Consider the following 13,890-nt stretch of genomic DNA (forward strand, 5'->3'; position numbering starts at 1 on the left):
CTACTTAAGAACTGAAGCTAATTATCTAATACTAATGTTACTTGTTAGTGATTCTAGTTTTTGTGGACAACCCTAAGTCGTACAGAATGTAGCTAAAATTGGATGATTCATTGCTAAATTCTGTTAAACTGCTTTGTGATTTATTGTGGATTCATCGTATAACAGAAGAAGATTGATTTTGTCCGTAAAGGAAAGAAGACGACACATGGGAATACAGGCATACTGAGTGGAAAAGAATAGCCTGGGTTTCAATTGCATTAGGCCATATACTCAGCAAGGCAAGATGCTGATCTATGTTGTGCAGGGAGTGTTTTCCACCAGTCAACAAAGGTGGACCCATCAGAAAACTCATGTTTGCCTAAATATTTTTTGCCATACCAATCTTTGATTTCTTTCTCTAGATCATCAAGCTTCTGCTTTATGTTCTCATATCTCTCATATCGAAGCTCCTCCACCTCGGCCCAAAAGCACGAGCTCGAGCTTGGCCTGAATTCTGTTCTGGAATCATGTTCAGACCATCTCTGGGTGTATTTGTAGCGCTTCGGCCTACCTTTTATCATGTAGGGACCGGTGTCATCATTCTTCAAGTGTCTATAATAGTTGGCAATATCCAAGGGTTCAACATGCAGGCGAAAGTCGGTTCCTATCTTTATCCACTTTTGGCAGACCTCAAATCCATCTGGAAGTTCATATCTCTTCAACAATTCAATAATCTCATCCCATATGCCTGCTAGCTCTATCCTCTTGACATTGGCATTGAAATCCTCAGCGTTGTTTTGACGTTTGAAGGCATCATAGTAGTTCGTGTCTTTCCCTTCACATTTGTTCTTGTATTCTTTTATGTCACTTAATGCCTTTATAATGGTGTCCTCATTACTCTCAATCTTGATTTGATTTCTTTTCTTCTGTTCCTCTAACTCGCCAGCAGCCCGAAGACATAGCCTGGCTCCTGTGCTCTGCCACCCAATAAAAAAACAGTAATCATTCATATGTACATCTAGCCATGCTTGGAAAGAAGGAGTTAACTAGGTGAGAACAAGACTTTCTTCCTCCAAGATTTTGATTACTTGCAAAGAACTTTTTCAGAAATTAAAATTAATTATAATGAAAATCATCCTACTAGGAGTTGAGGAAACAAAACATACCAGGCCGAGGTCATTTAGAGCCATGTCTGCTGTTGAATCCTGGTCGAAGGTATTGCCAACTGAAGACAGTGGAAGATTTTGCAGGTGGTACAAGTAGCTAATGTTTTTCATTTCCAAGCTTCCTTGCAGTTCCTTTTCATAAGACATATGTTCATGTAAGCTTTTCAAAGAAGTCACCACATCTTCGGCTTCACTATCTAACTGACAACTATAGAATAACATTTGCAGAACTGCTTCTGAATTTTCAACCACCACCAATTTTCCGTTCCCAGTGCAAAACACATATTTTCCAAAGGGCCTGTAAGGGCTGAGTTTACTATAAGTGGAAAGAGTTTCCAATAGCATATTAGGGCATCCCTTGAGGATACTAGCAGCATAGCTTACAACAGATGATGCATTTCTCATGACTTTCCTGAAAAGGGCCTGAGCATGGAGTGATTCAATTTGAGAAACAGTAGTTTTATTATTTTTTAGAAAATTTAGAACACTTTGCAGTTCTTCTCCAATGTCCGAGACAGGAGCAAGCATTATTCGTGGAATAATGTCATACTTCATGACAAAATGTGTGAAGTTTCTTGACCAGTTTTCTCGTTTAATAGCGTGCTCAAAAATCTTGTCACCAGTAAGTGGAGATCCAAAAGTCAGACACCGAAATGGAATTTCATTACTTTCCGGTTTCTTGGTATTCTCCAAGAACCAAATGGTTGCAAATATAGCCATCGGACCCCCTGATGAGTGCCCAGCAAAAACTATCTGTTTTCCCTTCTTACGATCCTTTTCCACCTGAAATTAATATTAGCTACGATATTTAGTATATTTTCACTAAAGAACTCAATATCTAGCAGCTGTCTTAAAGAATCATGTGGAAACTTCTGGTTTGGATATTCAATTTAGACCATCATATTGTGATCTATAGAGGGGATTAAGTTTCATAAGCCTTTCCTTTTAATCTCATATACTTCCTACTCTTACTTAAATTTTCTTTTTTAGTTAAAAAAATCATATAGAATTGCTTATTATACTGAATCACTACTGCAATTGGTTAAATCATATCATGTAATAAAGATCATCTGGCAAACACAGTATGCAGGAACTGTTGTTTATAATTGCAGGCTTGCAGCATTACACAAGTTAAGCAAGTCAACTGACAAAGCGACTCTATGTTTTAGATATCATAATAAATAAATGAGGAGGCCAGAATTAGAAACAACTTCTAAGTGCCCTCAACTAGCAATGAATTATAAATAAAGAAAAAGCATACTGAATTAACTTACCTCAGTTTTGAGTGTTTTATGCAAAATCTTGAATCTTTCAGCGAATGCTGCATTCACCTTAGCAGTCTCATTGTTGCCGATACTTCTCATGGACCTCAACATTTCAAGATCGATATTCTCTTCTCCGAATGATTTATTCTTGAAGAATTCATTCACAGACCATGATCCAGCAAATGCATATACAACATCAGGTGAACCGCGAATTTTGCCCCGAGAATAATGTTTCCCAAGCTTGTGAACTTTCATGGATGCAGAACAGGCTCTCTTGATGAGATCATCAGGAAGTCCTATTTCTTCAACCCTGTCCACCTCCATTTTTACTACAGAGCTCATTTGTTTTGCCACAAAACAGGTTGTTGAACTTTTGTTTTGTTTTTAAGTTTCTTTAAAGTTGATAGCCACCAATGCATTATATAAATGGAAATGGTCACTTTTTGTTTCCTACATTACCCTTAGAGATGTTGAGGCTATTAGCATTTCATTGTGTAAGATTTGAATTTGGTGGTCCATTTAGTCATTGAACAAGTCTACTTGACTTGGGAACTTTGAGAGTAATTGGATGAAGGAACCTAACAAGAAAATGCTATACAATGTCTTGTGATTATTACGTTATTCGAAGTTGACTCGTTGGCACCATTCTCTTTACTTGTCCTCAAGTCCTCTGAACTAGATTCCCCATTGCAGTACTTGGTTTTTCTCTTTTCTTTAATCTTGATAGTTTCTTTGAAATATTTTCTTGAATTGTAGGATTTGTTTCACACTAACAGATATCTTTAAACATTTTTTTAAAAAAACATAAAAACATTTTTTGCCCCGGTACTTATTTCCATACGATATCTGGATCGTAATTGAAGTCAAAGAACGTATAATGTTGCAGATTAATGCTGCGGTAAGACCATTACAGATTTTCTAATCTGGTACAGTAAAGATTCAGCATTGGCACATTGCATTGGATTTCAAATTTGGTTAGTTTGTCCAAGGTATCTCCTTCAGATAGCTTCACTTGAGGGGCATCTAAATTAGCTTTGCAACAGATTGCATAATAGATGCTGTTTTTTGCAACTTTAATCAACGATGAAAATTTGAGCCAGTGGAGCTCAACTGAACTTTGGAGTCGGATTAGATGTAATTAACCTTTTTAAAGATAAACAAAAGGTTCTGCAACTCAATAACATTTGAACCCGATTAACAACACTGAGAATGAGATTGAGATTGTACAACAATAACATTGAAATCAAATAATAATTCCAGTTTATCAGATTCAAATTTCATGATCCAAATGCTCTCATAGTCTAGTGAGGAGACATATTTATCACCTATTAAATATTATAGTGGTTCATATATCAGTTTAATTATCAAATTTAACTGATATTATATTAATTATTAAAATCAAATTAAATATCAAACAAATATATCAAAATATGTACTCGAGAACTAAAAAATATTTTTATGGAATTCTATACACCTTTCTAGAATCATACAATACTAAAAATCTATGAATTATGATATTTTAGATAATACAGTGAACTTTTTAAAAATTTATCTACCATTTCTTTTTAATTTTGTAATTGTTTTTTATTTATATAAAAATAATTAGTAGATTAATTTTTAAAAGTCTCACTATACCATATAAAATACTAAAAATTCATAACTTTTCATTTAGTTGTAATATGATTCAATAAAAATATATAAAACTTCATAAAAATAATTTTTAATTCTCGAACTGATATTTTGAGAAATCTATTTAATATTTATTATGACTTAAATAATTTAAATAATATTTCGTTAAATTCGATTAGCAAACTAATATATGACCTCATGAGTGATCTCTTTGTTATTTAACTCTATTTATCACATACCAGCTTACGGCCCGTGCCATGCACGGGTCTTAATTAATATTTATATATTTTCATTTCTATTTTTTTATAATTTTATCAAAATGCTTTATATATAATTAAATACTAAATAATGATTATATAATTATAATTTCATTGTGCATAATTTCAAGTTAGGTTCAAATAGTATAAATAGTATATATGATTGATGAGATCTTATTCGTAAATAATAATGTAAATATTTGTTGTTGGTAAGATTTGAACCTGATAACTTATTTGTATTTTTATAAATAATAATATATATGTTTGTTGTTGACGAGATTCGAACTTGAGAACTTGTGGAGTATATTTTTTTAATATTTGAATCTAACGGTTCTGATTACTTGATGAAGAATATCCGACGGTCGTGATGAAAATGATAACCAAAATGAGGGTTAACCAAACTAAAAATTATACTCCATTCCGATTATTATAGTATACTAGTTTAAAACCCGTGCGATGCACGGATGCACAAATCTTTTTTAATATTATATAATTTTTTTAAAAAATATTTTAATTGAATTCTTAAAAATGTTCAATAATTTTTTTTATATTTACTTTTTTAAATGATATGACTTCATGGTAATTATATTAATACACTTATATGTTCATAGTGTTTTTTAGAATAATTAAACCTATTTAAGATAATAGCCTTGATACCGGGGAAAAATAATATTATTATAGCAATTTAATAGTTTTTTGAGAGTTAAAATACAATATCTCTATCATGTTGAAACCTTGACAAAAATATTATTTTAGAGAGTTTATTACTTAATCGATAAACAATAAGAGATATTTGAGAAATACAATAGTACAGATTTAAAGATATAGTTTTATTTATCATTTTATGTGTGTTTTAATAATAATAATAATAATAATAATAATAATAATAATAATAATAATAATGTTTAGTTAAAAGTTATTTTTTGGTTTATATCAATAAGATAAAAATAATAATATTTATAAAAATAATTTATAATTTTATGTGTGTTTTAATAATAATAATTAAAAAATTATGCTTAATCTGATATTAATTTACTTTATCCCGTATCAGGATTTACATTATTTTATTTTAGCCCGAGGCTATTACTACGGGGTGAAAAACCAAAATACCCACCATTTGGGGAGATTTGCCCAAAATAGCCACCGGCGGGAAAACCGCCCAAAATACCCACTGAATACGCATTACCATCATGCATACGCATGTCTCACATGCGTTGCGTATTCTTTGTATTTTTTTAAAAAAATAGAATACGCATCTGTAACATGCGTATTCAATGGGTATTTTGGGCGGTTTTCCCGCCGGTGGGTATTTTGGGCACTTGAAACTGGAAAGTGGTGTATTTTGGGCATTCTTTCATTACTACGACTAAATCCAAATAAATTATTTTGAGTTTAATTCTAATTATTTATGTTCAGATCAATAAGATAATTTTATTTTAGCCCGACTAGTTAGTATATATGATTTTGTTTTTAGTTGGTCGAAGTATATTTTGATTTTAATTTTGTGTCAGTTTGTATAACGACTCATGTATTTATTTTATTTTAATATTTTAAAAGTTTAATAATTGAATAAATAATTAAATAAAAGGTGTGTATTGATTTTTGGCAGCAGTGCTTTGATTTTTATTATTTATCTGAGATCTATTGGTATATGGTATGGATTTTGTGATTTATTATTGAGATATGTGGTTCTGTTATACTTGTAAAAGTGATTTTATTACAGTTTTAATTTTATAAATATTTGGATTGTCTCTGAAATTCGTTTTATAATTGTATAATTTCAATAATTATTTTTAGGATTTTATAAAATTGAGAAATTAATATTTTACTAATTATTTATCCTTAAATGATTTTTTGATTATGACTCTTTGTAAAATCCATATTTAATTTTAAGAATTCTTCAAAAATCACAAAACTTATATTTTATTAAGTTTATAATATTTTGATAATTTTAAAATTATTTTGGAATTTTCGGGGTTAATTTCACCCGCGCATTGTTTCATTAATTGTTAAAAAGCGAGTATAAATCGCGTTTCAAAAATTATTTTAAAATTACGAAAATCATGTTTTTATAATCTTCGGGAAATTTCTATTATTTTAAGAATATTCTTGGAATTTTCAGAAACAGATTTGTGTGCACTTCGATATATTTAATTAAGAAAAATGAGTCAAATTTACGTTATTTGGGTCAGAAACGCGTGCTAGTAATTGGGTTACTAGTTGTGTGCCACGTATCCTGATTTGGAGGCTTCGTGGAAATTGATTAACACACACACAAACATCACAGTCTCACTCTCCTCTCTCATCTCTCGTTCTCTCTTGATATCTCTCCGTTTCTCTCTCAAAATTCTCTATGTCTCTTCCTCTTTATCTCCCTGGTTCGTGTTCTTCTTCTCCTCTTCTTCCTCTCAGTATTTCCGGTCACCGCTGTTCCTGTTTTCCGGTTTGTTTCCGGTGAGCCGCCACTGTTCTTCGGTTTGGCTTGGTCCAATCTTTATTCCGTTGATATGCATATGTATATACTTGGGTATATGTGTGTGCTTTGTGCTCGATTGTGTGTGTTGTGTGTGTCTCTGTGTGTGCAGGTGTGTGTTTGTCGTGTCCATGTGTGTGGGCGGCGCGTCCGCGCGTGTTGTGGCTGTGTGACCTTTGTTTCATTCCTATCCTGTTTTTGCAGATTATAAATTGAAGTATTGAAATAATAATTTTAATCATTTCTGCAGGATTTTATTCGAGTGATTTCGTGATATGAATATTAATTACGTGCAGGAAATTGTTAATAATTAATCGGCAACATTTTTGGTTGGAATCCGAGATACCGGGTACCCGAGAATTTTGCCGCCGTACCGCGATGACTCGTTACGAGCGGACGGTGGATGGTGATGACATTGTTCTGAGTCCTAAATTTTATAAATAAATAAAACAATTTACATAGAATGTTTTCGAAAATAAATTGTATATTGGAATTGTAAGTGATTGTGGAATTGATGTTGGGACGAAACTTGTGGATTATTGCGATTATTGACGTCGATTGTAATCGACGGGTAGGCTTATAAACAAAGAAGTTGCTGCCAAAATTTTCTAAAAATTTATTTTAAAACGTACTTATTTATATATAATACGTGTTACCCTATTTGTGTTCGGATTACGTGGGTACGTGATTATGTGCATAATAACTATACGAGTCGGGTTATTAGGGTTGAGGATATCAAGCATGTCGATATATCTGATTAGGGTATTCTGTATGTGTAGATTCCAGTCGAGTTCCACCTGAACCAAAGTCCGCGTAAGAGCTACTTAGAGTTTCGAAAGCGTTGTAATGCAAGTACCCCTGACCATTCTTTTATGGTTCAGTACATATGAATAACTAATGTTTTAATTTCGCAATGGAATAGAAACGTTTTAAGTTACGTATCCCCTATAGGTATAAATCACCGTTTTCAATCTGTTTTGCGGAAAAGTAACTTCGAAAGGTACTTATCTCGAATGAAATAATTTGCGAACGAGATTTTCTGTATGTGCTGTTAAAATGAATGGTTTTGGATATGAGATAGGTATAAGTGATTTTGAAAATTGGATAAAATGATCAGATATGGGATACATAGGGGCCAGAGTAGGCCTATTGAGGTGGCGTAAGAGGCTAATTCGGTTGTGCGCACTATATAACCGATTAGTCCAGCAGGTTAGAGACCTAGCTAGTCTCTGAGTGCCGAAACAGGTAAATGGGATGACAGTTAGAGCCGTCTGGTGTTGATAGCCTGATCAGCTGTCTTCACATATCCGTTACGTATCTGATTTGGATTTGTGATGCACGTAAGGGTGTAAGTAATTGATACAGTGATTTTATAAATGTGAATAGCATGCTAAAATTGGACTCTGGTACTTACACAACACACTACTACATTTGTTTTGTTAAAAGCATGCTAGTCAGTGATATCCAATTATTTCAGCTTTTCATTATATAATGTTGTTCACATGATTATAGATTTGTTCCTATCATTATTCACATTATTGTTATTATCATGTTATTCATATGTTGGTACTGCTGAGCGATTATGCTCATTCTTGCAACCTGTTATGTATATATATCGCAGATGCCTAGAAGACCAGTCAGACAGACCCATGTTCCCTCCCCTTCAGGACCCGGCTCCTCCGAGGTAGTGTTTATCAGGCCACGTGTGGTCTGATGAGTTGTTAAATAAAGTTAGAGTGTGTCAGATGTTGAATAAATGGTTTGTAATAATATGAACCTGAATCATACTTGAACCTGGATCAGATCTTGGTTTGGGTTCAAGTTAGTATGTATTAATAATAATCTTGTTGTTATTTCTGGTAATTGTGTTGAGTGACGTCAACTCCTGACCCCGGGGTTGAGGCCGTCACAGTTGGTATCAGAGCTACAGGTTCAAGTCCGTGATCCAGGTTAGGGACAGTGTCGAATAGGTATAGAATTAAGTCTTAAGGTGTGAGTCAGTAACTCATATAGAGGAGCAAACCCTTAGAGTCGGTCGAGGGTTCCGACGGCGTTACCCTGACATCTATTAAATGTTTTGATAGAATTGCCTTGACCCGGTTGTGTCTTTCCTGTACATTTATTATGTTAGTAGTGGCCTATTGTGATTTCGAGTTCTCCTTCTCGGGAGAATCCCTCAGACCCTGGATGTTATTGCTGAGGAGACCCCTATGCCTCCTCCACCAGTTCATTCCTTTGTGCCGAGAGACATCCCTGGACTTAGTGCTCGTCCCCGCTGGGTACGTAGGTCTGTGTCTGCTATTAGGGATTTTCCTCCCGGTTTTGGTCCCAGTTCTTCCTTGTCGAGACCTCCAGTTCCTTCTATAGCCCCTAGTGGTACTTCTTCACCGATCCCTTACCATGTTCACCGAGCGGTGAATACATCTTTTATCAGAGAGCAGAGTCCGGGGTTGGCTGCTCAGCTTGATCAGGTACCCGTTGCACCTTTCCAGGGAATTCCTGCCCCTTCCCCCGAGGTGCAGGTCTGTCTGCGATCCTTGACCCAGATGGCTGTTGAAAGGGCTAGATCCATTGACCTTTTCATTAGCTCAGAGTTTAGGGCTGTTCAGTATCAGGACCTAGTGAACTGGTTAGTATTTGAGCTAGGTTCTATCGATGACAGTGGTAGTGGTTAGACCCAGAGAGATACAGAGCTCAGAGTTGGCTTCTAGGAGTCCCATAGTTGTTTTATTTGTATATGTATATTATGTTGTGATAGTTTGTAGTAGGCGGAGGCTGCTATGACAGCCAGTTTTGATGTGTATTTGGATGGTTTTTTTTCAGTTGGATTTCAGTTGTACTAGTTGGATTCTTCTTGGTTATTGTACTGCGGCTGCTTTATTTTATTGTTCCATTTTTATATATTTGTGTGTTGCTATTATTGTTGTTACTATTATTGTTGCTTCTGTTGCTGGAATTTCTAGATTATGATCATTCACTCAGGATGGATCCAATTAAACTGAGGATCAGGATATTGTCTTAGTGGCAACGCTCTCCTGATGCATATGTATAAACTGCTTGGAGCAATCCATTTTCTTAAATATGACTGTTATGTTTCAGGAGATGCCACTAAAGAAGAATTCTCAACCCAATAACGGATCTGCTGGGGATCCCTCCATGAGTGAATTGATGTTGCGTCAGCAGTCCACACAGCTGGCCCAACATCAACAGCAATTCCAGCAGCAGCAACAATAATTGCAGCAACAACAACAGCAGCAACAACAGCTCATACAACAACAGTAAATCCAACAGCAACAACTGCAAATCTAGCAGCAGCATGAGATGAGGGGGACAAATCAGGGCGTTAGTTTTAAGTCTTTCCAGGAAGTGGAGCCCCCAGAGTTTAAATGAGAGGTAGATCTTGTTGCTGCCAGGATATGGTTGAAGGACATGGAAAAGGCATTTGCGCTCACCAAGGTGAGTGAGGAATTAAAGACGGTCTATGCTAGTTATTTTCTGAAGAATGATTCGAACTATTGGTGGGAATCTACACGAGAACTAGAAGGAGAAGGTCCTGTTCCATGGGCCAGATTCACAGAGCTGTTTTTGGAAAAATACTTTCCAGACTGTCTCTAGAGTCAGATGGAGATGGAGTTTTTGGAGTTAAAGCAAGGAGACAGGAGTGTCACGGAGTATGAAGCAAAGTTTATCGAGTTGGCCCGTATAGCACCCGAATATGTGAGTTCGGAAGCTCAGCGAGCAAAGCGGTTTCAACAAGGGTTGAAGCCAAAAATAAGGAGTGGTGTTGTAGCTCTACAACTCAAGACATATACTTCGGTAGTCCAGGATGCCTTAGTAATAGAAAGTGACCAGAGGTTAGCTGCAAAGGAGCAAGGTGAGAAGAAAAGAAACTTTGAAAGTGGACCTGCTAGGTCATAATCAGGTATAGCAAGTCAGAAGTTCCAGCGTTGGTTTGGAAAGAATAGGAATAAGAAGTTCTGAAGACAGAATTTCCCCCAGGCTAAGCCCAGTACCACTTCAGTTAACTCTACCCCGACAAGGCTTAGCAAGCCAACGATTGATTGTAAGACATGTGGGAAGAAGCATAGTGGACAGTGCCGAGAAAATATCAATTGTTTTAAGTGTGGCCAGGAGGGTCATTATTCCACCATGTGCAAGTCTGAGACTCAAGGAGTAATTTGTTTTAGTTGCGGTAATGTGGGACATATTGCTAGGAATTGCAAGTTGGTGACCCAAGGTAGTGTTGGAAGGAGCGTGTCCCAAGGACCAGCAACCAATATTGCTAGAGTCGAAATCTTTAAGATGACCAAAAAATCTCCAGCTCATGATTCCGATGTGGTTGTAGGTACGCTTTCTCTTAATTCCGTACCTGTTAACATTTTGTTTGATTTGGGAGCGTCCAAATCTTTTATATCTGTGAATTATGTGAATAAAATGCAATTGATATTGGAAGATTTAGGTGAGTCGTTGACCATAGAAGTGGCTAATAAAGATAAAGTGCCCATAAGTCAATTCTGTCCTAAATATTCCATAGAGGTTTCAGGACATATTTTCCCTGCCGACCTAATACCTTTTGAGTTAGGAGACTTTGATGTTATTCTAGGCATGGATTGGTTGTCTCTATATAAGGCAAATATTGACTATAAGAAAAAGAGAGTTGTTATGTATACCCCAGATAACAAAAGGATCAGTTATCAAGGACAGATGCAGGATAAAAAGTTCCTTTCAGTATTACAAGCAAAGAAATTGTTGCGGCAAGGGTGTGAAGCATATTTGGCTTATGTGGTGGATACGAAGAAAGATACCCCTACTTTGGATGAGATTCCTATAGTAAGAGAATTCCCTGACGTCTTCCCAGAAGAATTAACAGGATTGCCACCTAATCGAGAAATAGAGTTCTCCATTGATTTGATACCCGGAGCTAAACCAGTTTCCAAAGCTCCATACAAAATGGCCCCAATGGAAATGAAAGAATTGCCTAAGCAACTTCAGGAACTATTGGATAAGGGAGTTATTCGACCCAGTGTTTCTCCGTGGGGTGCTCCAGTGCTATTCGTAAAGAAAAAGGATGGGAGTATGAGATTGTGCATTGACTACAGAGAGCTGAACAAGTTGATAATAAAGAACAAGTATCATTTGCCACGCATCGATGATTTGTTTGATCAACGTAAGGGGGCATGTTACTTCTCAAAGATTGATTTAAGGTCTGGCTATCACCAACTGAAGATAAAGCCCGAAGATATTCCCAAGACTGTCTTCAGAATAAAAGTTATGGCCATTATAAGTTCTTAGTGATGTTGTTTGGATTGACAAATGCGCCAGCGACTTTCATGGATTTAATGAATAGGGTGTATAAGGAGTACTTGGATAAGTTTATTATTTTATTTATTGACGACATCCTCATATATTCAAAGACTCCAGAAGATCACGCAACGCATCTACGAATTGCCCTTTAGAAGTTGAGAGAAAATCAATTGTATGCAAAGTTCTCTAAGTGTGAAGTTTGGCTAACAGAGGTACAGTTTCTTGGACATGTAGTAAGTAAGGAAGGTATCAAAGTAGACCCAGTAAAGATTGAAGGCGTATCAAAATGGGAGCAACCGAAGACTCCGACGAAAATAAGAAGTTTTCTTGGATTAGCTAGATATTATCGAAGGTTTGTAAAAGATTTCTCGAAGATTGCATCCCCGTTAACCAAGCTGACCAGGAAGAATGAGAAGTTCATTTGGACATAAAAGTGTGAAGAAAGTTTCCAGGAATTGAAAAGGAGGTTAGTGACATCTCCAGTATTAGCATTGCCAGATGAGGCGGGAAACTTTGTGATCTATAGCGACGCTTTTTTGAAAGGATTGGGTTGTGTACTAATGCAACACGACAAAGTCATTGCCTATGCCTCCAGAAAACTGAAGCCTCACGAACCGAAATATCCAGTCCATGATCTTGAGTTGGCAGCTATAGTATTTTCTCTAAAGTTATGGCGTCATTACTTGTATGGGGAGAAGTGTGATATTTATACGGATCATAAGAGCCTGAAGTACATATTCACGCAGAAGGATTTGAACATGAGACAGAGAAGGTGGTTGGAACTGATTAAGGACTACGACTGTTCGATTAATTATCATCCAGGTAAAGTGTTAGGTCCCAATTTGTTTGTAGAAGGGGGGGTTGAATGCAAACAATACCGTTTCGTCTAATAAAATGCGGAATAAAATTGTGAAACAAAATTCAAGTTAAATAAAACTTTTATTAAACTTGAAAGGTGTTACAACTACGGTATCGATTATAAGGGATTAATCTCAAATCAATTATTACAAATTTAGAATAAATTCGACATGAACTTTTTCTATTTTTGTAATTAAAAGATCAAATGCTAAAAGCGATTTGAGATTAAGTTCTAGGGATTTTAATCCGCTAGATTGATATACAGGAACAAGATAAGTAATTCTAGTGGTTTGGATTTAACATTAACAAACTAGAATATTTGATCTTGAATAAGCAGATGGATGATGAAATATTTTTCTTTTGTTCTCTGTTTTTTTCTTGTTCTGTATGTTGCTGCTCTATTTTTGGATGATATGATCTTCTGCTTCTTTTTCTCTTTTGAAGTAAACAGCCGAATGCAAATGAACTGCAATGACAATCCTTTGAACCAGCATGACTTTCGGTATGACAATTGATTGTCATACCGATTGTTACATAAGTACAATTCAGATTGTCTTGCAAAGATTAATAACAGATTTTTAAACTAATAAAAATTCTAACAAGACAATCAAATGAATTAGCATGACTTTCGGTATGACTATTGATTGTCATACCGATTGTCATACTAATACAATCAGTTTGCCTTGTTCCAATTTAAATAGATTTTAAACCAATTAAAATTCTGTAATTCCTTAATATTAATTCTAAATTAATTAATCAATTTAATTCAATTAATTAATAAATTAATCCTTGCAGATATAATTTATTTTCTTAATTAAATTATATGACTTAATTAATTAATGGAGAATTAATACTAACCCTGAGCAGCAACCATTCTTCTGACAATCTTCTGAAAGTCACTGAGACTTATGAATCAATTCCGTCACTTCAATGCTGACACTCGATGTACTGTCTGGTTC

At 35.3% G+C, this 13,890-nt stretch overlaps 1 protein-coding gene across 1 annotated transcript; it reads right to left on the reverse strand.

Moving 5' to 3' along the window:
- Positions 1–110: 110 nt before the first annotated feature.
- LOC141723669 (protein EDS1B-like) lies at positions 111–2,814 on the reverse strand. Its single transcript, XM_074525525.1, has 3 exons — positions 2,420–2,814; positions 1,146–1,928; positions 111–956 (listed from the first exon to the last, which is right to left on the reverse strand). The coding sequence occupies exons 1-3, from the start codon at positions 2,750–2,752 to the stop codon at positions 258–260; spliced, it is 1,815 nt and encodes a 604-aa protein (XP_074381626.1). The 5' UTR covers positions 2,753–2,814; the 3' UTR covers positions 111–257.
- Positions 2,815–13,890: the final 11,076 nt, after the last annotated feature.

Source organism: Apium graveolens, chromosome 5 (genome assembly GCF_009905375.1).
Source record: "Apium graveolens cultivar Ventura chromosome 5, ASM990537v1, whole genome shotgun sequence".
NCBI lineage: Eukaryota > Viridiplantae > Streptophyta > Magnoliopsida > Apiales > Apiaceae > Apium > Apium graveolens.